General features: G+C 40.6%; 1 protein-coding gene across 1 annotated transcript; it reads left to right on the top strand.

Moving 5' to 3' along the window:
* Positions 1-3,484: 3,484 nt before the first annotated feature.
* UNC93A (unc-93 homolog A) lies at positions 3,485-22,389 on the top strand. Its single transcript, XM_064648942.1, has 8 exons — positions 3,485-3,846; positions 6,577-6,758; positions 7,511-7,740; positions 10,743-10,868; positions 13,698-13,915; positions 15,044-15,179; positions 16,255-16,386; positions 21,856-22,389. Exons 1-8 carry the CDS (start codon positions 3,760-3,762, stop codon positions 22,119-22,121), a joined length of 1,377 nt encoding a protein of 458 aa, XP_064505012.1. The 5' UTR covers positions 3,485-3,759; the 3' UTR covers positions 22,122-22,389.
* The last annotated feature ends 1,019 nt before the right edge of the window (positions 22,390-23,408 follow it).

A 23,408-nucleotide genomic window follows, 5' to 3' on the forward strand; every position in this document is an offset into this window, starting at 1 on the left:
TAATATCTGTGAACACTCTCATACATGTGTTCATGCATTGAAAGCTCCAGCCAAAACTGATGCAAATCTCAGGAGGCAAGTAACATCTACAAGAAGCCCAACACTTTAAGGAACTGTTTCTCCAGCTCATAAAAGTTTATGAGTGAGTCTGGACTGGCATCACATCATCCTATCATAAATTGAGTCCTGTCTGTATTATAAAGACAATGTTGATTATTTGGACAGCTGCATTCAACAGAGCAGGCAAGTGTCCTGTAGGGAAAGTCTCCTACATGGTCCTACTGATAAAAAAGTCACAATTTCATTCAAGCTTGCACCCTCTCTGGTTTTTTTCCATTTGGTCGCCTTTCTACCATGAGCTGGCTTCCAGCCCAGAAGACCAGGTGTCTCTCCTCCTCCTCTTTAAGGAATAGGTAGTGGAGCTGGAGGAAAAGGGTTTCGTCAGAAATTAAGAGCAGTGCTAAGGGAGGAGAGAGAGAGACCTTACAGCCAGCAAGGCTAAAAGTAGTGTAGCAATCTGTGAGATGGGAACTCAACCAGCAGATTTCAGGTCACTCCCTTAAGAATCAAAAAGTCTGCTGGCACTCAGGAGATGAGGTGAGAAGGGAGAAACAGTGAGACACAGGCAGGATGATGGCTCAGGAACAGCAAAGCAGGAAGGAAGGAAGGAAGGACAGCATACATCAAGGACATAAAGGAAGATTGAGATAGACAGTTTGGTGCCTCCAGAGAAAGACGGAGGACATCAGCAGGTAGAATTCAGACAGAAGTGGCAAACTGATGTCTATGCAGCTAGCATGTAGAGACAATCCTGGGAGAACAGATGAAAGGACAGTATCTGTAGATGCATTGCATGATGAAAAAGAAGTATTTGAAAGGACAGATGGGAAATACAGGAAATTTGGAAATGAGACCTGAAATACTGGAGGAGGGTGAGATGTTTAAGCCTTTAGAGACAAACAGGACCAACTCACAATTCTAGAGAGAAAATAACAAAAATTATTTTCCTCCAACTTTGTGGGCAAAATGAGTTCACTGACTGGCAGCTCCCTTCCAACCCTCTTCCTGTGAGAAAACAGCTTTTACTGCTTGATCTGTTCAGCTCAGCATTATGGATCTCACATCCCAGTTGTGATCATCTCTCAACATGTAACAGCCTGTATTTTCCAAAGCCCCTGTCAGAATGGAAGAGCTTTGCAAGACACATGTCACATTTAGTCATTCCTGCTTCAACTCCAAAATAGGCAGGGCACAAATGCAGATGGAGGAGGAAGAGAAGAAGAGAGCAACATGGCCAGAACAAGAAAGTAAGTGCTGTACAGGCAGTCAACCTTTCTACAGGTAGATTCAAGGGATACTGTATACCACCAATGAACTAACCAATTAAAAGCCTCCTAAGACAGAAAATCCTCTGATGAGTATTCTGGGTGTTGTGGTTTTGTTCTTTAGTTAAAATAATTGCCTAAACAATGTATTTAACCAGAATAGAGTAAATAGGGAAAAGATAATTATGAAGAACAAAACTTCCCAAAGATTAGCCTCTAGTGCTATAATCTTTTGAGCAGACTGCCCTCATTTACACTGAGAGAATAAACACTGGAAAACAAATGTAATTGGCTGTGGGAGGGAGTCATCAGTTTAACCAGCCTGTATTTGGGGTGGTGCTCTGCAAGACTGTTTTAACTTAGTGGCTGCAGTCTTCTGTGAGAAAGCTAAGCCTCAAATGCATTGCACAGCTCCTGAGGATCTCTCACTTAATCTTAGTTAGACTGGCAGAAAGAATGAAAGAGGTGTCAAGCGTGATACACGGCAGGCCTGCTGGAGCCTTGGCTGCCTGGTACCAAAGGAAAAGATCCTTCGCCTTATCAGATTTCCTTGGTGAAGGACTTTGCACATTCCTAAGGAGGGGCTTGGGACCAGTCAGTTGGATAACCCCTGGGCAAGGGATGTGGAACAGGCTGAAATGCCTTTGATCAGTGGAAAGAAGAGAAAAAAACATACATACAAAAAAAGCACCATCTCCCATATATGCTCCAGCATTGCACTGCTGAGAGGACGTGACTGAATTAGGAGTTAAGAATTCCTTCAGAGCAGAAGTGCTGATCAGATAACCTGTCCAACACTGCATTTTAAAAATAATGTCCAGTTAATTTTTTTTTAAAGCTTTGTTTTTATTACTGCTAGTGTCAAGAAAAAGAACTGAAATAAAGGCTTTTATAACTGAGTGCTCTTTGCACTATTCCTGGTTCTTGCCTTTGCTACAACAGCTGATAGGATAAGCATTATTCCTACATATTCTCAATCATTTTTCCAGTAGTTTTAGACCTATGATTGCAAATCTGTAGAATCTGACATACTTTTTCTAAGGGATCTGAAGCAGAAACAAGCATGTTAACACCAGGTGCAAATGTCTTGTGAAATATTTTCACCTGAAAATTGCAAGGGTCCATGAACCTAAAAAGATGGGGAAAAGTACCACCAGTTTAAGATCTAAGTGCCTTGTAGAGGCTTACAAACACTGCCAAAAAAGAGCATAATTATGATCTAATTCAAAGTGTTTGCAGGCTGTGCATAGTGGCCTGCAAAATAAAAAGCCACTATCCAGACTTGCAACAAAGAAGAAACATTAACAATGGAGTATTAAAAGATTATGTTTTCTGCATTACTTCATTCAAGATTATAAGACAAAAGAAGAAAATGAAAAGGCACATACTGCAATTTTCTCCAAAGCAGAAACTACCTGTGACCTCTTTTGTATTAAATGAGTTAATGCATTAACGCTTCCTCCCCTCACCCTCAGATGCCCCCTTGGGAAGCAAAATTGTGCCATCTAGTGGGATTTGGACCAAGTCTTAGCTGTGCATTCCCGATGAACATTATGGACACCCTACAGACCATCTCCACTTGAATCTTTTTACGTTATACCATGGACTTTCTTGGATTCCACTTTGATCCAAAGTTCAAATCCCTCCTCTGCCACAGCTGCAGGAAGGGTCTTGTTCACCCTGCCAGGCTTAGGGCCAGAGAAGGGGAGGGGAAGTTGCTTTTTCATTTATCTGCTCAATCTGCTTTCTTCTTGGCTTTTGAGTTGATGAGAAAGGTGGAGAAAAATTATTTTCATGACTATGACTTGGTAAATTTCAAAGACCAAAGCCATGGTGTTCCCCATGAATGAAGACCCTCCACCTGCAAAGCAGCCAGCAGCCTTGGTTTTCTGTGCTGCACAGCTACAGAACTGGTGTATGCAGACAGCACTGTAACACAATCTCATTTCCTAGTATGCTTTTGTAACCTTAGTTAAGCAATAGGCCTAATAGAGGTTTCAGTACAATGGTTTAATCTTTGCCCTTTATGGATTAGTATATCTTTCTGCCAGAAAGCAATTTCACTGCTTGCATTTTTTTATTTCTGTGCTGCTTGTAGTAGAGAGCCATATAATGTACAACTGCAATACTCACATTGGTCCAAGTGTTGCAAGTGACTTACATATCTATCTAATAAAACATGTAGGTGTCCTTCAGGGGCAACTGCTATTGCTGGAGTGAATGAGTAACAACTCCATAACACGTTTTCAGTACAAATAAAAGTAAAGTTCACTGGCCAGTCTTCAAATAATTAACAACTCTTTCCTTCACAAACACAGAAAGAAGTGACCTTTTCCAGCAAGGCACAAGCTGTTTTTCTCCAACTCGAATCATCCCCTGGAATAATTGGATCAGCTCTGCCCACCAGCAGACCTTTTGTCTTCTATGAAACAACATGGAAAGGAATCTTAAGAATGTTTTGGTCATTTCTTTCGGATTTTTACTCCTCTTTACTGCTTACGGAGGACTCCAAAGTCTACAGGTAAGTGGGAATCTCCCATTGGTTAGCAGGACAGTTGGCCTGGAAGGGCATCAGAACAGTTGGCAGTAGGAAACACATCCATCTTTCCATGTCTCTGTGAGCAAGATATGCACAAGATTTTCTATGAGGTGGGTTAGGACATTAACTTGCTGCAGGTTAGTATTCCTCACTCAGATTCATAGTATTTACTAAATATTTTATTCTAGTGTTTCTCAAATAGCTTGAATGCTTGTGGCATAATACTTCTTCAGATTCACAAAGTTGTTTGAATAAAAACAAATTTACCTGAGATTTTGCTCGAAAGAAGATATTGAAAAACGGAAAACAAATTCAGTTTCTGGAAAGGTTTTTTTTTAATATTTCTAAATTGCTATGGGTTTATAATTATTATTATTATTGTACATCATTATAAAATAATAAAAATGTATGCCAAAACCATTAAATAATTTAAGTGTAAAATAATATAGTAATTACTGGGGTCATAAAAGATATTATTTTAAATGAAAGGCAGTTGTGGTTTGTAGTGGCATTAACATCCTAAGACATAGTAGCAGAGATGACTTTCTAAAATGACTTGAACACTTACAATACCATTATAGCACATTTGTTTAACCAAAATGAAAGACTGAGGGTTACTGTTGCTGTCTATGAATACTTCAGAGTAGATAAACACAAGGAGAAACTTCTCAGACTAGAGGACTCTGTTGGCCTCATTTCTAGTAAATGGATATAAACTACTCATAAGTAACTTTAGGCAGGATATTAACATATGACCATGATCAATTGCATTGGATTTTCCCACTGGAGTGTTCCTCTTCTGGAACATCTTCTCATTGCTGACTTTGTCAAATTCTGATTTCAGAGAAGTTATGCAAAAATAGCCCTAAAAATGGATGGACATGTGAGTTGGGGAGACTAATGAGGCAGGGGAAGATAAACCCAAGAAGCTGCAAGTCAGTCCCACCATCTGAAATGATGCACACTCAGGTTAAGTGCTGGAACATTAAAAATTTTCATTATTCATTTCAATATTCCACTACCCAGACCCCCCAGAGAAACCCCGGACAATAACAATTAAGCTAATCATATGGTTTTGGAGGCCTGGCTTCTAATTTTTGGAAGCTATATCTGACAAAACCAGGCACGTGATATGTCAGAAATAAGACCTCTGAGATCAGGAAGCCTCTCTGACAGTTTACAAAACAACTGTTCTGATTCTCAAATACTTTGACACTGCTCAGCAGGGAAGCCCCTGACCTCATATCCCTGGTGCCTGTTTCTCACCAAGGTTGCTGCACGACTGTCACCATGGTCCTGCATGGCCAGACTGCACAGCCACTGCAGGGCTTGAAAGTGTTCTGTCAAGTACCAACAGCCTCACTCTCCTCCAGCACTCTCCAGTGCCAGCCCCTCAGCATCCAGTCCCTCTTCTGGTCACAGTTATTTTGATGCAGCCCAGGATGTGATTGGCCTTCTGGGTTGTGAGCATACGCTGTTGATCATGTCCAGCTTTTCATCCACAAGAATCCTCAAGTCCTTCCCTGCAGGGCTAGTCTCAATGAGTTCTTCTCCCAGTCTGTGCTTATGATTGGGATTGCCCCAACCCAGGTGCACCTTGCACTTGGACTAGTTGAACCTCATTAGATTCACACAGGCCCACTTTTCAAGCTTGTCCAGGTCTCCCAACTTGATCTTCTCATTTCAGCTTTAATAGTATCAAGACAAGAACTACTTTGAGCATAAAACTATAACAGTTTTATATCAGTTATTGCTCCCTTGTCAAAATGTGGCTGAATCAATTACCTCCAACTACAAAGCGCTGCTGTGAGCATATTAGGATATGGAACCTTGATCTCTGAAGAATTTAGAAATTATCAGACCTGTACTTTAAAGCAAAGAATCTTCTACTGTTGCTAAGTCAGGCCTTACAATGCAGATCTGAGGATATTCCTGTCTGCCTGAGGACAACGAAGATGATGAAGGGCCTGGAGGGGAAGGAGCATCTGAGGTCACTCGGTCACTCCACAGCCTGGAGAAGAGGAGACTGAGGGGAGACCTCATTGCAGTCACAACTTCCTTACGAGAGGAAGAGGAGGGTCAGGCACTGATCTCTTCTCTGTGGTGATCAGTGACAGGACCTGAGGGAATGGCCTGAAGTTGTGCCAGGGGGTGTTTAGGTTGGATATTGGAAAAAGGTTCTTCATCCAAAGGGTGGTTGGGCACTGGAACAGGCTCCCCAGGGAAGTGGTCACAGCACCAGCCTGACAGAGTTCAAGAAGCATTTGGATGATACTTTCAGGCACATGATGTTACTCTCGGGGATAGTCCTGTGCAGGGCTAAGAGTTGGACTCAATGATCCTTGTGGGTCCCTTCCAACTCAGGATATTCTGTGATTCTGTGAACAAGTGAGGGCCAGGAAAAGAAACTATCCTTCATTTAACTTGCTTTCAAAGAGAAACTCAAAAAAATTACATCAAATATAAGGTCTGACTTATTGAAACTTTGAATCTGAGCAATCCTCAACTGATTTTGTGTCGTATTTTCATAACTGTTCTATCACTGTGAGGAAAACCATAAATCCATAATCAGATTGCTATGGGGAAAGGAGACAGTAACACCCAGCCCCAGATGCTGCATCTCTCCATTTCTACCTGAAGCCACTCTCTGTACACCATAATGATATGTGCCTGTGATAAAATTTGTCTCAATCACTGTTTTTGTCCATGCAGAGCAGTCTCAACTCAGAAGAAGGCCTGGGTGTTGCTTCCCTAAGTGTTCTCTATGCTGCACTCATCTTATCGTCTATGTTCCTCCCTCCAATCCTCATCAAGAAGCTGGGCTGCAAGTGGACCATTGCAATCTCTATGTGCTGCTACATTGCATTCTCCTTAGGGAACTTCTATGCTAGCTGGTACAATTTAAATACTTTGTCTACTGTGTTTGAACAAAATAAGTAAGGGCAAAATTCTGGCTTCTTTTTCTTCTCAATTCCTACTCTACTTCTGTGTTGGATGCAAAAGTGCTACCTGCAAGAAATAGAGATAAATAAATCCAGTAGCAGGTGAACCAAGAGATGAAAATGTGCAAAAAATCAGAATGAATACATCGCTCACCCATCTAAAGTTGCTTCTCTAACTCATGTTTGTAGCAGAGATTTCCCTTTGGGAAAAAATTAGAAATTTCATTTAAAAGCCAAATTACTTTTAGGGCTGTTTTTGAAAAGATTGAAAGGAAGGCTATCTTCCAGCCAGTAGTCCTGGGAGAAGAGGACCACAGGAAGAGGGTAGCTCTTGCCTTGCCTTTTCAGAGGTGGATGAACAACTTCCACTCTCCAGAGACAGGGATTGCAGCTCTTTGGAGGAAAGTTGTTGTGATCCGTCTTCTGAAGTGCAGGTACAATTTAATTCTCAGTTAGAAGAAGATAAGACACATGAGCAAAGACCTAGCCAGCCTAGCTTAGGCCTAGTCCTGACAGAGCTGGGAGTGCTTGCACATCCCAAACTTCATAAGACTGGCCTTTTCTGGATTCCATGTAACAGATTTATTGTGTCATACAAAGGATAAATCTATTTCTTTGATGTCTGTTTTTGCCTCTGAATCTTAGGACAAATTATCATTATGCTAATGGACAACAGCTATGCTAAATAAAGTATTCTTTGGCAGGTACACACTAATCCCTACATCTGTGATCCTGGGCTTAGGAGGAGCACCACTCTGGTCTGCCAAATGCACTTACCTCACCATTGCTGGCACTTCTTATGCTGAGAAAGCAGGAAAAAATGCAAAAGACATTATCAACCAATATTTTGGGGTCTTCTTTCTGGTATTTCAGTCCTCTGGCATCTGGGGAAATCTTATCTCATCCTTGATATTTAGCCAATCTTCCACCAAAGGTAAAATATATTTTAAAATTTTGGCACTTCTTTCTGTAAATTTCAGCTAGATAGATAAAAGGTAAATTTCTGCAGCTGAGCTTCCATAGGCAGTGGAAATAGGCACTTCAGATGTGAGTTAGCTCATCTGAAGATAGATGTATGAAATAGATGGACTGCTTTGCTCTCTGAAAGTGTCTATTTTCTATCAACTCTTCGTCAGCCATAAAAAGAGTTCAGACAAATAGCTCAAAAATAGATGTCTATTGAATTCTGATTTAATTCCACCCCTGTGTTGTAAAGCATGGATAGGCTCCTGGAAGTGACAGTTTTTCACATCTAACTTCTATTTGAAGTGGATAAAAACAAAAGGCAAAACATGAAGCAACCTTTTCGCAAAGTTTGTAGTATTGAATTAGTATGCTTTTAAACATTCAAGAGTAGTCAAGCTGATGCTGCTGCTTGCTGAAAATGAGTGCTCTACAGAACTGTCAAGAAGAAATAGCAGTAGCTGTTGGCAGGAGTCTGTGTGCCCAGGCTCCTCTGCTGTATTTCAGGCTCAGACAGCAGATGCCGATGTAGCTTGAAGAAATCACTCAACAGCAGTGCCCTCATTTCCCATGCATGTAATTGGTGTCAGCTTTAAACGGGCAGTTGTGAAGATAAATTAATACTTAGATACCACCTTAGAGATTCAAAATGCTATGATATATTATCATTGCAGTCTCCTGTGCATTCCTTATCCTGTCAAAGTCATAACAGGGACTTTCCATATACATTCTACTATAAGTACCAGGAAGTTACCTCTCTTCCCTGGCTCAATTAAGCAGAGTATTCAAACAGGTACATATCAGGGAGCTGGCATCGGGTTTTAATCTTTGAATCCTTGGCTTTATGGCAAAGTAGTTGTCACAAGGTGTGATACTTTTGGAGAATCAGGCTTCCTTTAAACCCAAATAACTACAGATGAAACACCATTAGAGCAGAATGCTAACGGACTGCTTTCAAAGTGCAGTGGAGCCCTGCTGACCTGATCACTGAGCCACGTGATATCTCGAGAGGGACTGTCTGTTCTGATTTTGCTTGCAGGGCAGAGGCTGTGGTGCAGCTGTGGGGTCTGCAACCATTTTACTCTCCTCTGCCTCACAGCACACATCATTTTAATAAGAGGACTAAACCTCTACTTTTTTTGTCTTGTAAATCCCTTCCTAGTTTTACATCTGAGGATATTCCTCCAAATTCTAAAGAATTTCTTTTATTTATTTTTTTAATCAATTATATAGAATTTCAGAAAATGCAGTGTTCCTGGGAGATGTGCTGTGAACAGCTCTCAAAGTCAAAGGCCTTGCATATCTTCACAACAGTGATGAGCAGTTATACCATAAGCTTCTCTGCTGTGCCTTCTCAGTGAGAATCAGCTTTAATCTAGAGGGAGCTTCTTTGCAGAGGTGAGAGAGTAAGCATATCCAACCTCTCCCATATTTTTCTCTCCTCTGACATTGCAACAAAAGTATCCATCCATACTGTTCATATACTTAAAATGTACAATTTCACTGAGCAGTCAGAAAGATATAGCATTTGTCTTCAGAATCAAAATGCATAGAATTCAGACATATACCTACACTTGACAAATTGCCTGCATCACTGCATCCAGAGGAAGCATGGAAAAGTTACGCCATGAAGCAATACTACAACAGAAGACAGTACTCAGGGTAAATTACAAGTCATGCTTTCTCACTCATCAATATTGCAGCCTTAATTCCAGAGAAACAGTGCAAACCCTGCCTTGCACCTTCCATATCACTAATTGCATGTGCATCTTCAGATGATTCATGAACAGATGAAAAACTTGTTTTACACATTTCCACACTTCACTTGTGTGACTCATCTTTTCCATATGTTAGTTTTGCTGAGGGTCTGATTGTCCAATTTTTGCTGAAGGTCTATAGCATTAGCCAGTGGCTATAATAAGGTAATGATTTTCTTTACGTTATTAAATTTTATCTGATGTTAAACCTAAAGTTGTTTATGAAGCTAGTTGAACAGCTGATTCACATTGCAGCAGCTTTGATTACAAGCAATGAGGAAAACCACTAAACATAGTTATGCAATAACCTTAATTGAAAAATTACAGATCAACTCTTATTTAAGGACTCAGCCAAGGTACAAGTGTACTGCCCTTTATTGTGCTTGGACCAATGACAAATTCTGCAGTGAAAGCATTAAAATAATTGTATGGCTTTTTGATCATCCTTCTCCACTACACAGCTTATTCAGGCTTACACTTTGGATTAGTATTTATTCTTTATCAAGAGGAAGTAGGCATGGTGTCATGGTGACACACAGTGTGTGTGAGCACATGTGTGTGGCTTTGATGTATGACCAGCACAACACTGGTAAGATTGAACAAAGCAAAGGTCTTACTCCAAACCCTGCCGAACTGATCTAGTTTAAGGTATGTTCTCAGAAACTTATAAAGCCAGTAATAAAATAATAAAACCAGGAAAAGCAGGCTTCTTGGAAGACTGCATTACTGGGTAGTCGTAATTTGAATTTATAAAACAAAAAGATGTCTTGAAGTGGTTTCTGTTCCTATAACATATACAGACATTATCTGGAGAGGGATAATGTGCAATGGCTGTAAGAACTGTGGACCATCAGTTCAGTGGCAGTGTAAACTAAGGGACCTGTTTCATGGGGTGTTATGACTAAGATGTAGCGATATGCACTGGAACTTTGAATACTGCAAATTGAGCTTGCATTCAGATTTTAACCTTTAATTTTAGTCCTTATCTCCATGTAACCATCAGTTCAGTGTTAAGTCGGAAGCTACTGCTTCTGTTAAATCAAATATTTGTGTGTTAAACTGGGATTCTGAAGTTAATCATTTCTAATCAGGAAGGATTTGAAATGGGGACCAATCACTGAGCACTGGATTCCCATCTCTTTATATCCTTATGTATAGTGTGCAGTTATCTGATCTCTTCACTGACCTGCCTTTCTTTTGGTTCTTACTGAATTAGTGGAAATCTCAGAAGAAGACCTGGCATGCTGTGGAGCATACAACTGCCTGGCTGATACCACTAACACCACTGATTCAGCGAAACCCTCCCAATCCTTAATCTACACACTGCTAGGTGTTTACACTGGTAAGTAATACACACAATCTATAAGCAATATCACTGATGGGGAATCTAGTACTTCTGAAATCTAGCATGACTTTGCAGATTAAGTTTCTGACTTTCTTCTTCAATCCAATTTGCTAAAAGGAAATAAGATATGTAAGACCTGTAAACAACTTCTTTCTAGTTTCAAATGTTTTATGCCAGAGCTGTATAATTTTTTATCTAAAGGAGCAAGACATTCTTTAAATTTTTTACCTGAAATAAATTTGAAGCCCAGTGTGGTAACCCCATTGTTTCACCCAAAGTCAGTGTTCCTCTACAGACTAGACTCAAAAGTATGCCCACATTGCAATTACAGGATTACAGCAGCTTATCCAGTTATGCATGAGATGGTTTTAAATTCACTATTGTCAGGACCAGTAATAGTGATCTAGTTATTGATGGCATAGGGCAAATTTATATGCATGCAGAGGTCCAAGATGGTAAGAGCAGCCCAGATAGCAGTACTTGAACTCACCAACTTCTAGTCAAGTGGGGATGCCTATCAGAACTGATTGGTGTCCTACCATATATAAAGAAGTTTTAGCACAAGAACTACATTGTATTTAGAGATGGACCTGAACCACAGCTCCCAGAACAAGCAGTCATTTGAGGGAAGGTTTTTGGATCCCTGCTGACACTTCACAACTGCAGTCAACTCTTAATTGCGCTGCTTGAATACCTTGGTGTGAAAGGCAAAGTTGAAGAGAAGCAGTAGGCAAATTGGCATTTGCTAATTTGCTCCCATTTACTAACTATGGCTGCTAAAGACCTCCCTTTCATAGGGCTAGAAAAGAATCAAAGACAGGGAAGGCTGATGCCATCAAAAATTGGAAAGACAAATAGATGTGCCGAGATTCATTGAGTGAGGAAATTTCAAAAAGTATCCAGCTCAAAACAAGTTATCCTCTGGATAAAATAAAGTATTTGGCAAGGCAATATGCCACCTTGACTCCATTAAAATATCTTCGCAGTCTCTGAACATAGATGTATTCTCTGTGCTGAGACAGATGCATGGAATTTATTATATGCTCCAACAGAGTGCATGTGATCTACACAGAGCCAGCTCTCACGGGACAAGGGGACTGCAGCAAACCCTTCCTCTTTCCCCAGCCTCCATTCCTAATTGGTGAGAAAATGTAAAGAATATCCCCCCATTTCCCTTCCAGAGTGTACTGGAGCTGATGACTTTCTGCTAAAGGCAAGTTTGTCTCACAAGTTTAAATTTAAATTTGGTGACTAACATATACAGTGCTCCCTTAGGCTTTGCTCATGTAAAATGAATGCAACCCTGCTGTCTACTGACCCCACATCAGTAGGGTTTCATTTTTCTTTTAAGCTTTTAATAAAAGATATGTCTTTTCCCACCTCAAGGGAAAGCAAATAGCTAAATATTTCATCCACAGACATTTTTAAATGTGTCCTCTATTTGGTGGCTGAATACATATTTTGCCCAGCTTGGGTGGAGACAATACTAGCATAGTCTTTGTTGTTGAGTTTTCTCAAGGACTGTGAAAGTTTTTACTTACATTCATACCAACCACTCTTAAGCCATGTCATTATCTCCTCTAATTGCTCTTGATTCATTTGACATATCTGTTAGAATATTTTTCCTGAAAGTGTGGATTCCCTGCTCTCGCTCATATAAGTCCTGCAATTAGCCCAAATGTGCTAATAAACACCCTGGCAGAACCAGCAATTACTTACATCATGAAGAGTTTACAGCTCAGCCTCTGTAGGGAACCAGGACACTGGAGAATACAATTTCATTCTAGGAGACATGGAAGAAAAATAATAAACAACAAAAAATTGAGGCAGTTTATTGTAAATCTGCTGATGCATTTGGACATTAAAAGTTCACAGAAGAGACAGTAGCCATGCACATAACATAGGAGCACATTAAACAGACAGTGTGGATGGGAAGAGGTGCCTGGTTCTCCTCTTACTCTGAACTCTACTTGTTTCCATGGATGGAATTCTAGTCAGCATAAGTAAGAGAGGAAACATAATCATGCCCTGCATTCATAATGAATCAATCAATTGTGAATCTATGGCTGTTTCATGTATAATATGAGACAAGTTTATCTTCTCGGTAACGTGAAAAAATTGTATTGATTCACTACACAAGCAACAAATCATTTTCTGATTAACTACCTTATGTATTCTTTCATATGGTGCTTCTGCTAGGAAGTAACTTCAATCTTTTTCAAGTTAGCTAAAATTGCTCACCATCATCATCAACACAGCACATATTCCATACTCGAAGCATTGTTCTGAGCTGAAACAAAAAAAAAAAAAAAGGAAAAGAAAAAGCACAACATATACTGAGATCCAAGACAGCATTTATTTTTCTTTCCATGTATTCGAAAGAAGATCCCCCCTAGCCAGGAAAAACTTGGCACTAGAAGTGAATATTCCTCTCTCATGTTGATTTAAAGGCTTTTGATAGCTCCCGAGGGAGCTGTTCCCGGCCAACTCCCCATCCCCGCGCCCCTGGATTGCCCTGGAAGGGTGAGCCATCACCCTCTGCGGCCGTGCAGCTGGCCCGGCGGCTGTCACAACAGGACAGTCACAGTTAAGCTGAGGGGATTTGTGAGGTGTGCAGCTGTATGCAGAAGATGTGAATGTAGATCAGGCCTTCTTGTTTATACAGAAATGGCCTTTACACTGAAACGGAATCAGAGGCATCTGCCAAAGTATCCCACAGAGAGCTAAGCATTAAGTCAGAACAATAACAGCAGCAAGCAACTTCCCATCATTCTTCCAGCATTCCTCAGTTTTTCATGAACTTTTTGTTTTGTTTTTTTTTTGCAGCTAGTGGTGTGCTAGCTGTGTTGCTGATTATTATATTTCTGGACCAGATCAAATCTGATCAAGCAGAGACTGAGAAAGAAAAACTAGAGATATCATCTTTTTGGTCTACATTCCTAGCAACTTTCCAGCATCTTAAAGATAAAAGGCAGTGTCTTCTAATCCCTCTGACAATGTACAGTGGGTTTGAACAGGGATTTCTTTCTGGTGACTATACAAAGGTGTGGATGAGAACGGAAATCTATTTCTGTCTGACTTTTTTTTGTGTCTTTGCGTCTTACTATTGCATCTGAATCTATATTTACGTGTTAAATGAAGATGTTTTCAATGGTGATTTGTGGATTGCTAAATTACTGCTTACTTCTGCTTGAATGAACTCTGAGTGGCATCTTCAAAGAGTAGAGGCCAGCAGTAAATATGTCCCTTGGAACAGCCTCAAAAAGAGTGCAGTAGAGAGCTTAACTCACCAGTGGAGGCCACAGCAGAGAGCTACAGGTTCAAACTCTTCAGCTTGTTGTAAATAACAAACTGGGAGAAAAGCCAGAAGCCAGCAAAGCTTTTATATCTTCCTTCCTTCTGGTTTCCCTAGAGTTTGTATAAGTGCAAGTCAGCACACATATCATGTATTTTATTTTGACAACCTTTACAGTAAGAGAGCAAGTCCTCAACATGGCTGGCTGAAAGCCCTCACCAGTCACTAGTGCAGTAGATCCAAACCCTGATGGATTGAAATGATTAAAACCACCTCTGCTCCTCCAGTTTCTCTACAAATCAAAACACACAGCAGGTGTGTTCTCCATGCATTTGTTGAAAAAAAACCTGAAGAAAGGGAGAAATCTTCCTGAGCTGCTTCTTTGATGCTTAAGGTTTCAAACCTTGCATCAAAGAAGATGGAAGAGTACACTTGCTGCTCTGTTGTAACGGATTGAAAGAGGCACTCCATGATCACCTCCACTGCTCTTATAGATGAGGTCCTCTTCATTTCTTGGGAGCTGCTCTGTAATGACCATAGTTTCAACTGTCAATTTTCACCTCTTGGGCTATGAAGGGAATGGCAAAAAATTTCTAATGCTACTTCCAGGAGTTTTATTTATAGCATGCAGTGCTCTGATTTGTTCTGCTTGTTGTTGCTCTGTTTGCATGGCATCAGTCTGACTGGGACCTGGGTTAGGAGTATTGCTACTGAAGACCAACTATATCAATACACCAGGGACTTGTCAGCAAACTCTCCAGCTCTGCTCCTTTGATCTTGTCCATGCTATTTACCAAATACTCAGGCTAAGACCTTTGAACTTTAGGTGTGTATTTTCATGGGAGATAATGTAGCACCACTGTCTCTTCTCTTCCAGGCATACGTGACCTGTGCAGTAGGGATACAGTACGTTGGCTACGTGATGATCTGCTTTGCAGCTGTAAATTCCCTCTGCTCTCTGCTCTTCGGAAAGATCTCTCAGTTCACGGGTAGAAAACTTCTATTTGCATTAGGTATGTGAATGTTTCTTGAATGACTGATCACCTCATGTAATAGATCAAAACCAGTGCTCCACCCCTTGCACCCCATGCACAGGGGGGTAACTTGCTGTCAGCTATCAATTAATACCAAAGCCAGTCTGGAGGCAAACTTCACAAACTTCATTCATGAGAAGAGAGGCAGCACAGTTCACAATTAAGCACTGAATTGAAGTCTTTGCATTACATCACTTTGCTGGTGATGTAAGTTCACCATGCTTTTGAGGGTATTATCTATGCAGAAAGTGCCCAATAGTCTTGATGCTTTATAGCTCTAATGCAGCCAGTGACAAATGATCTCAATGCAGAATTTGAGAATTGCACTATAACAGTGAAGGATTTCTCCACTGGGCTGAAAAATCCTCACCTTTATGGAGTGAAAGAAAATCACTGTTGATCTGAGTCTTGGGGAATGGTAAATTTGGAAATTTCAGCAGAATTTCAGGAAAATTTTTAAAGGTTTGCCTGGTGCCATTTCTACTGCTTGTTCTAGTAGGGAGAAAAATAAAGTCATATGCCAGAGTGTCAGGCTAGAATAACTTAAGGACTTGTGTATGGGACGGTAATTTTCATTTTGTCTTGAGAAGAAATTTGCATATTTAAGAAAGACCAAAACCCACCAAACCCTTTAGATATCCTTAATTGTTTCCTCTGGTCCTGAATGGAAATCTCATTTAAGGACTAGGCAAGGAGAGCAGAAGGGTTTTTGCACTCCCTTCCCACATGCCTCACATGGTGAGTGCAAGTCTTTCAGCAGCCCCTTCTCCTACTCAGTGGCAGTTCGTGTCCTTTGGTCTAACAGCCATGCCAGTGCTGAGGATCTCTCAGCTCAGGACACTGCTCAGAACTATGAACTGAAGACTCTCAAAGGCCTGCATTGTCTTGTATTTCATGTGATATCAACTCAGTCAGCACAAATCTCAAAGAACCAGAAAGATTTTAAGACTGCCTTGTGCTCTAGTTGTGAGAAGAATAAAAAAGCGTTATCTATCACTATCTGCCCTGTATATAATTGCATCTATATTTCTCTTCTTTCTTTCTAAATCAACAGCCACAGTCACAAACACCGCCTGTATAATAGCACTACTGCTGTGGAAACCTCATCCTAAGCAGCTCGCTGTGTTTTTTGTATTCCCTGCTCTTTGGGGCCTATCTGATGCTGTTTGGCAAACACAAACTAATGGTAAGTCCTGTTGGCAATGAAATGTACTCTCTTGAGATATAAGAATCTGCATGTTTGCATCTGTAAAACAATGCATGCATAAAAATGATAATGGCATTAAGACAGCATCTAAAAGAAATATGTTGAATCATGGGAAAGTAAAAGAAATAAGAGCACATTTGGAATAAGTAAGAAAAATACTCATAAAACCAATTTTTCCAAGATGAAGAGAGAAGAATACTGCAGCAGATGATAATGAGTATTCAAAATAAATATTCTGGAGGAGTATTTCAAAGAAAATTAGAAACTTAGAAGAATTATACATTTAGTCTGTCTTTTACAATAAAGGAGAGCGCTCTGGATAAAAAATCAGCTCAAAGCTCAACAAAAGAAGAAGGAAATTAGCTGTTAGGAGTTACTAGAAAAAAAATTGAAGGAGAAAACTACAGAAAGAAACATTATACGAGCAAGTAAATCCATACAGTTCTGATTCACTCCATTTCAAAAATTATAATCCAATGTGATAAGGCATAAGAAGGCAATAAAACAGAGCTGAATCATGGGAGACTTCCACTTGAAGGAAGCCTAACAAGCTAGAGGTCTTTAGCCTGGACAAGTGATGAGTACAGAAACCAGTTGGTAAGGTCATTAAGAATATGGAGAAGGTGATTAGAAATTCATTGTTTCTCTTAAAAACAGAATTAGTGGCACCAGATGAAGTTATCAGACAGAAACCTTTGTAGAAATCAAGCCATTTTTCACCCAATGCATAATCAAAGTGTAGAATTCATTGCCAAAAATATTTTTCAGTTGGAATTACATCACTTCAGGGGAAAATGTTCTTTGGGGCTATTAAAGGCTGGTGGTCCAGAAGAAATCTCCAATTCAGAGTGTCCCTATGTCTTTGATTGCCAGAGTCGGAAAGACTTTTGGGGGGAAATATCACTGTATTCTTGCTTCATTTCTTACGCTCTTAACCCAGAAGCCTGTTACTGAAAGTACGCCATTGGACTTCTAATCTCATGCATTAGGTTTATTCTTACAGTCTTTTATATTCTGCTTTGTGACACAGTGCAATTAATTATTATGTACTGACAGTTCATATAATGAGCTGATACAAACTGACTTCTGTAAGGGATCGTTTAAACTTATCCCTTAATGAAAACTAAAGGAAGTTCTCTTACAGACCCTAAAGCCAGACTCTCAAGTGCTGGAGAGGGCAAGAAAGAGTTATAGTCTGTGATGACTTGAAGTAAAGCCTGCTCATGACTGTCAGTTGCAGTCTTTTTAAATCAGTGCCATAGTCTGGGTCAGTAAGACAGTTAAATGATCTCCCTTCTGCTCCCGTATTTTGCCTCTTATTTCATCAATATTGTTTTCCTCTATCTCAAATTCATATTTAGCAGATGCCATAGGAATATACATGTAGCAGAACTAGCTCCTCTGGGCACACATCAGGTTATGTGTCTCGGCCTCCCTCCCTTTGGTGCCTTTGCTTGTTTCAGGAGTTTAGATGATTTCACCCACTAGATTAACTGTCATGAGAGAGCCAAAGGGAAAACACAGCAGTCCATTGCCCAGCACTGACAGTGCTCTCCTTTCAAGCATGTGTAGAATCCCTGCCACTACACACAAGGAAGCAAGCAGCCAGCAGCTCCAGCTCCAGCTCCAGCTCATATCCCCTAGAGGAGAGCTTGCACTTACATCAAGGGACACCCTCTCATCATCTCTCAGTGTAACCCAGAGCCTTGTGCCTTAGGGAAAAATTTTAAATCAGTGCATTCATTACTCAGGTTCATGAAAGGACAACATCAGTGAGGATTTGCTCTCTCTGAAGTAAAACTGTTCATTCATTTCCTGCTTCTTCAGCCACAATCTTTCTTACTACTCACTAAGCTTCTTCTCAATGCTCTTGAGAACCATATCTTAGTCTTCCACTGGGCTAAAGGACCTGCCCTTTGTTCTGCTTCTGTCTTTTCCAGAAAGTCTTGCTTCAGACAATGGGCTTCTTTCAGAATCACAGAAGAGTTAGGGTTGGAAGGGACCCCTGGACATCAGCTGGTCCAAACCCATTGCTCATGCAGGGCCACAGCCACTTACTTAGGATCATGTCCAGACAGCTTTTGGTTATTTCCAGGGAGAGAGACTCCACACTCTCTCTAGGCAGTCTGTGCCAGTGCTCACCATCAAAGTAAAATATTTTTCCTGACTTTCAGAGGAAACCTCTGGTATTTCAGTTTGTGCCAATCACCTCTTGTCCATTTTTCTTGCACATCAGTGAAAAGAGCTGGACTCCATCATCTTTGTACCCTCTCTTCGAGGATTTACATACATTTGAGATGTCCTCAGTAAGGACATCTCCTCAGTAAGGTCCCTGCACATCTGATAAAGATGTACCTGAAGCCCTCATTAGGAAAAAAAGGGGTAGGTACAGAGGCCCTAAGTATTAGAGAAGGTGTCTGGGAGGTGGCTGTAGTTCCCAAACCCCCAGATGAGACATAGGCAGTTTCATGCTTATTTAATGGTGAGTGAGCTCTGGAGCTATGTGACAAGACATACGCTCTATTACTGCACTGTAACAGGTCATGTCCATTCCTAGATTCCTACAGGATACTAGTGAAAATTTCACCTGTGTTTTAGCTTGGAAAAAACCCATATGTTCCTTTTCCTTGCATAATGTCTTTTTTTTTTTGTCAGTACCTTATTCAGCTGTTTCACAGCTCCCAGTTATAAAATTATACAAAGTTTGCTTTGTCACGTTGTCACAGTGAAATGCTGAGTGATAACATGAAACCTTAACAGAGAGGTGCAGTGACATTAACTCACAATGCTGCATCCCAGAACAGGATCTTTTGTTTGACATATCCACTTGGGGCTAAATGTCTTCTCCCCTTCATCAGTTTTATACAGATATACATCACATGAGAAATTCCCAGCATCAAAGGTCATAAGACCTCCAAAACAACATTGGTGACTAGGGTCTGTGGTATTTCCCTTGGTAAGCTCCCATGACTGCTGACAGGGCTTCAATAGATTAACCAGTGAATACATGCAATGGCATTGTGCCACATTCTTAAGGCATTCTGTGGTAATCAAAGATGGCTCACTTTGTGCTGCTGTGAATAGTTAATACTCGAGTACCCCCTAGAGGATATGAAGGCTTATGGTGGATGAATCACTTCACCTTATAAAGGCTTCCTAACATGTTTTCATTCATGTATGGACACTCTAATTTATTTCCAATAAAAGCTGCTTCCTTTCAGAGCGTGTAGTGCCCTTTCTTGTTTAACTTGAGCATAGATGCTATTATTACCCATTGACAATTTCACTTCTGCTGTAACAATTGTGTAGCACAGAGCTGTCAGGTAGATTACAGTAAAATCAAGTTCTTTACAAGCTGATGTGCATCTTCAGAAAGGATATGAATGAGTCTAAAGAGTTTATAAACCTGGGCTCAAATAATTTTCAGCAGTCCTGTCATATACACATGCCTACTACAACCGGGGGAAGGAGTAGGAAAACCAGCAGTGGTAAACAGGCAGGATAATTGCCATGGAAGTGAACTGTAAAAATGCAGACCTAGCAGCCTCTCTACTCAGCCAGCCCAGCAGGTCCTGGTGATGTTTCAGCCAGGCAATTTGCACCACACTGCACTTGACAGTGTTTGTGATGAGGACAAATATTTAGGTTTGGGGCAAAACCACCATTGTGCTCCTATGTAACTGCTAGCTAATAGCACATGTGTATCCTGAAAATGAGGACTTCCCGGCCAGGTCAGCCCTTCCTATAGCTGAACTTTGGACTAGATCCTCACTCAATTCTCCCATTGTTTTGGTTGAAAAAGAAGGCTTCAAAATAGCAAGGGAAAACATGTACCAGCTGAAAGCTAGAATCTTAACATATAGAACTGTCATGGCATCAGAAACCTTCCTATGTTAAACTCTCCTCACTAATCACTTTCCAGAAGATAACGCTGGGCATATCAGGAAAGTTTTATGAACAACTTGCACTTTTTCGTTTATTAGACAAAACTATGAAGGATTATTGTATAATTCATGCTACGGTCCACTCAGCCAGTTTAATGAACTAAGTACATCTTGTGATGGACTTATCCAGATTTTCCATCATGTGTAAATTGAAAGAGTTCAGTAAATGTCCTCTTGAAGTCATCAGGATTCAGTAGGTTTTTATATACAGATGAAGTCTCCCCCTACCTAACAAAACTGAAGGGATAGTTGAGTCTACCCAGACTTTAAGAGAACTTTGTACTCCTCTGTGCCTTTTGGCTAAATGTACATATTTCAAACAGATATGATGTTAGAGAAGTGGATGAGAAGAGTCAAGGTTCATGATATTCCTCTCTTCCCTCCCTGCACACCATAGTTGAGTCAGAGGAAATGCCCCCTTCTTTATCACAACTGATGCTAGCTCAGCACCCAGAGGAAAGCAAGGTCTCCCCCCTTTCCTGTCTGCTCCACTAGTCAGACCAGGAGACTGGGAATCCTACCCTGACTCCCACTTGTGGGTGTGCAACTGACCAAAGTCAGTGGGATCTTCCCAGTGAACATAACTGCATTAGAATGATCTGTTTAACTAAGTCTCTATGTCAAGCAAGTTTTCCAGCTGCTGCCCAGGGGTTCTGTGTGCATCAAGGATATTCTATTTGCCAAACCATCCAGGAGCTGAAAACCTGGTTATCTCAGAGGTGCAAATCTTCCCTGCATACTAAATTTGAGCCCAATTGTAGCAGTTTTCTCAGCTTTCTGATTTAAGTGTTTTGGGTCAGTTTATTTCTCTCAACTTGGCACATATGAATAGCAGACATTACCACCACTGGCAACACTGTGTGAGCCTCACCTGGGGGCTCCCTGAGGCTGAGTTCTGGTGAAAACAAGGGCCATGCATTTTACACGAACAATCTCTGCATGTTCTCAGGCAGGTGAAAGAAATAGTTTGAAGAAAAGTCAACAGTGCATGCAGGGTACAATCAAGTTCTTCCCAAAACTGGTGACATATGGGAGCATCTTAGTCCCTGAGGACCATGTTGTCCCTAGTCAAAACTGCCTGTTCTGTGAAAGCCTGCAAGGACTTGATATGACCTTCTCAATAGTTATACATGGAGACCCTACAATGTCAAAAGCCAGTTCTGGACATCTCCTCTTCCTCCTTACTTACTTGTTCATCAGTGCAAGAACCTTCATTTTTGTGCCTTATATTTTGAAAAATAAACTTCCTGGCATCTCACTTCAATAGAGCCCATCCTTCCTTCCTCATGTTTTCATTCCCTTTTATCTGATATTCTCTATTTTGTCTGGTTAGCTTTATTATTTCACTTATAATAATTCACAGACGCACAAAAATTTTTTAAGACAAAGTTTGTGTTTTCCTTTCTCTGACATGTATGAGGGAGGGTCTGTCTTCCCCTTTGCAGAAAATACATGGTAGCAGGCTTAATCTTCACAAGCCATGTCCTTCCTTCCTTCCTTCCAGGACTCTATGGCATTTTATTTGAGAAACACAAGGAGGCTGCCTTTGCAAATTACCGTCTCTGGGAATCACTTGGATTTGTCATCGCCTTTGGTTATAGCACCAAATTGCAAGTTTACATCAAACTGTACATTTTATTGTCTGTGCTTGTGTTGTCTATGGTGACATATGGAATAGTTGAATGCCTTGAGGCTAGGAGCTCCCCTGGGACACCTACTGCTACGAAGAAGGAAAATGGAGGACCCCTGACCCAAGAAACACACATGTAATCCAACAGGGTCAGAGTGATAGAGGCAAAGCAAACAAACTGGCCAGTTCCTAAGTCTCCAGGGGCATTCCAATATGTATTGCCTCCAGAAAGATGGTAATGGAACAGATTTCAAGGCCAATATAATACAAATGTCTTAAAAGTAAAAATCTCTTTTGACGTCTCAACTTTATAAGGGAAGACTATCTGACTTCACCCTTTCATGCAGATGACTAACTAAATGTTGTGTATTTTTTTAATTAATAAAGTCTTAATAAACGTAAACCAAACTCTTAAAGTCCTCATATTTTTATTTCTGTGGATAAGACCTAGTACCATAGCTTTACAATGAAACCTAAAATACTCACATGTGGAATGAGAAGAGCAACTGGTGTTGCTCAGCTGATTGCAGACAACACACATCTTTTCTTATAAAGATTTATGTTATTCTTATGCTGCATTCTTTAACACCTGCCATAAATAACATCAACTTATAAACTGGCTATATCTACACATCATATCCTCACACCTCATAATTCACTGACCACTGATTCCACCAGCTTGTCTCAGGTCAGCAGACAGCTGTGTTTCTGTCCATGTCATCCCTCTATCCCAGATCTCTTTCTCCTTTGGTTTTCCTGTCTCCAGTTTTTCTGTCACCAGTTGCAGCAACTTCATCCTAAAAGAGGTGCCTTCCACATAACCAAATACTTCAGTTATTATGACCTTCCCCACTTTCTAATCCATCTTTCCCAGACAGAGCTGTCTTTGAGATGAGCAGCCAGGGCATGTTACTTAGAGAACCTAGCTATGACGAGGGTGCAGGTAACAGTGCAAGTCACAGAGTGGTAAGAGAAAAGGAGGATGGGCCTACACTGTAATAACTTCTTCATACCTATATGTATCCAGCAGTGGCTCAGATGAGGATTTCCCTCATGTTATTTCAACTTCTCTTAATTTTATCCATATTGTTTCCAGATTTGGATTTGGGGGGTTATTCTTCAAAGAGAAGAGTGCTACAGTGCAATTACTGGGCAGTGTTCCTGTATCTTAATGAGAGAGAACTGTACAGACATGATGATCATTACTGCTAATGACACCATGATCAGATTCTCTGTGTGAGGCAGACAGCAAAAAAGGAATTGGAGACAAATGCTGTTCATCTCCAAGATTAGTGCTGTCTCTGGAAATAAACTACAGGGCTAGTTAAGTTGCTGCCTGCCATGGAACTAACACTTGAAACTACTTCCTCTCAGTTATTACCATAACGGGAGGATAAGGCACCATACGGTGTGACAACAATGATACA

Source organism: Pseudopipra pipra, chromosome 3 (assembly GCF_036250125.1).
Source record: "Pseudopipra pipra isolate bDixPip1 chromosome 3, bDixPip1.hap1, whole genome shotgun sequence".
Classification (NCBI taxonomy): domain Eukaryota; kingdom Metazoa; phylum Chordata; class Aves; order Passeriformes; family Pipridae; genus Pseudopipra; species Pseudopipra pipra.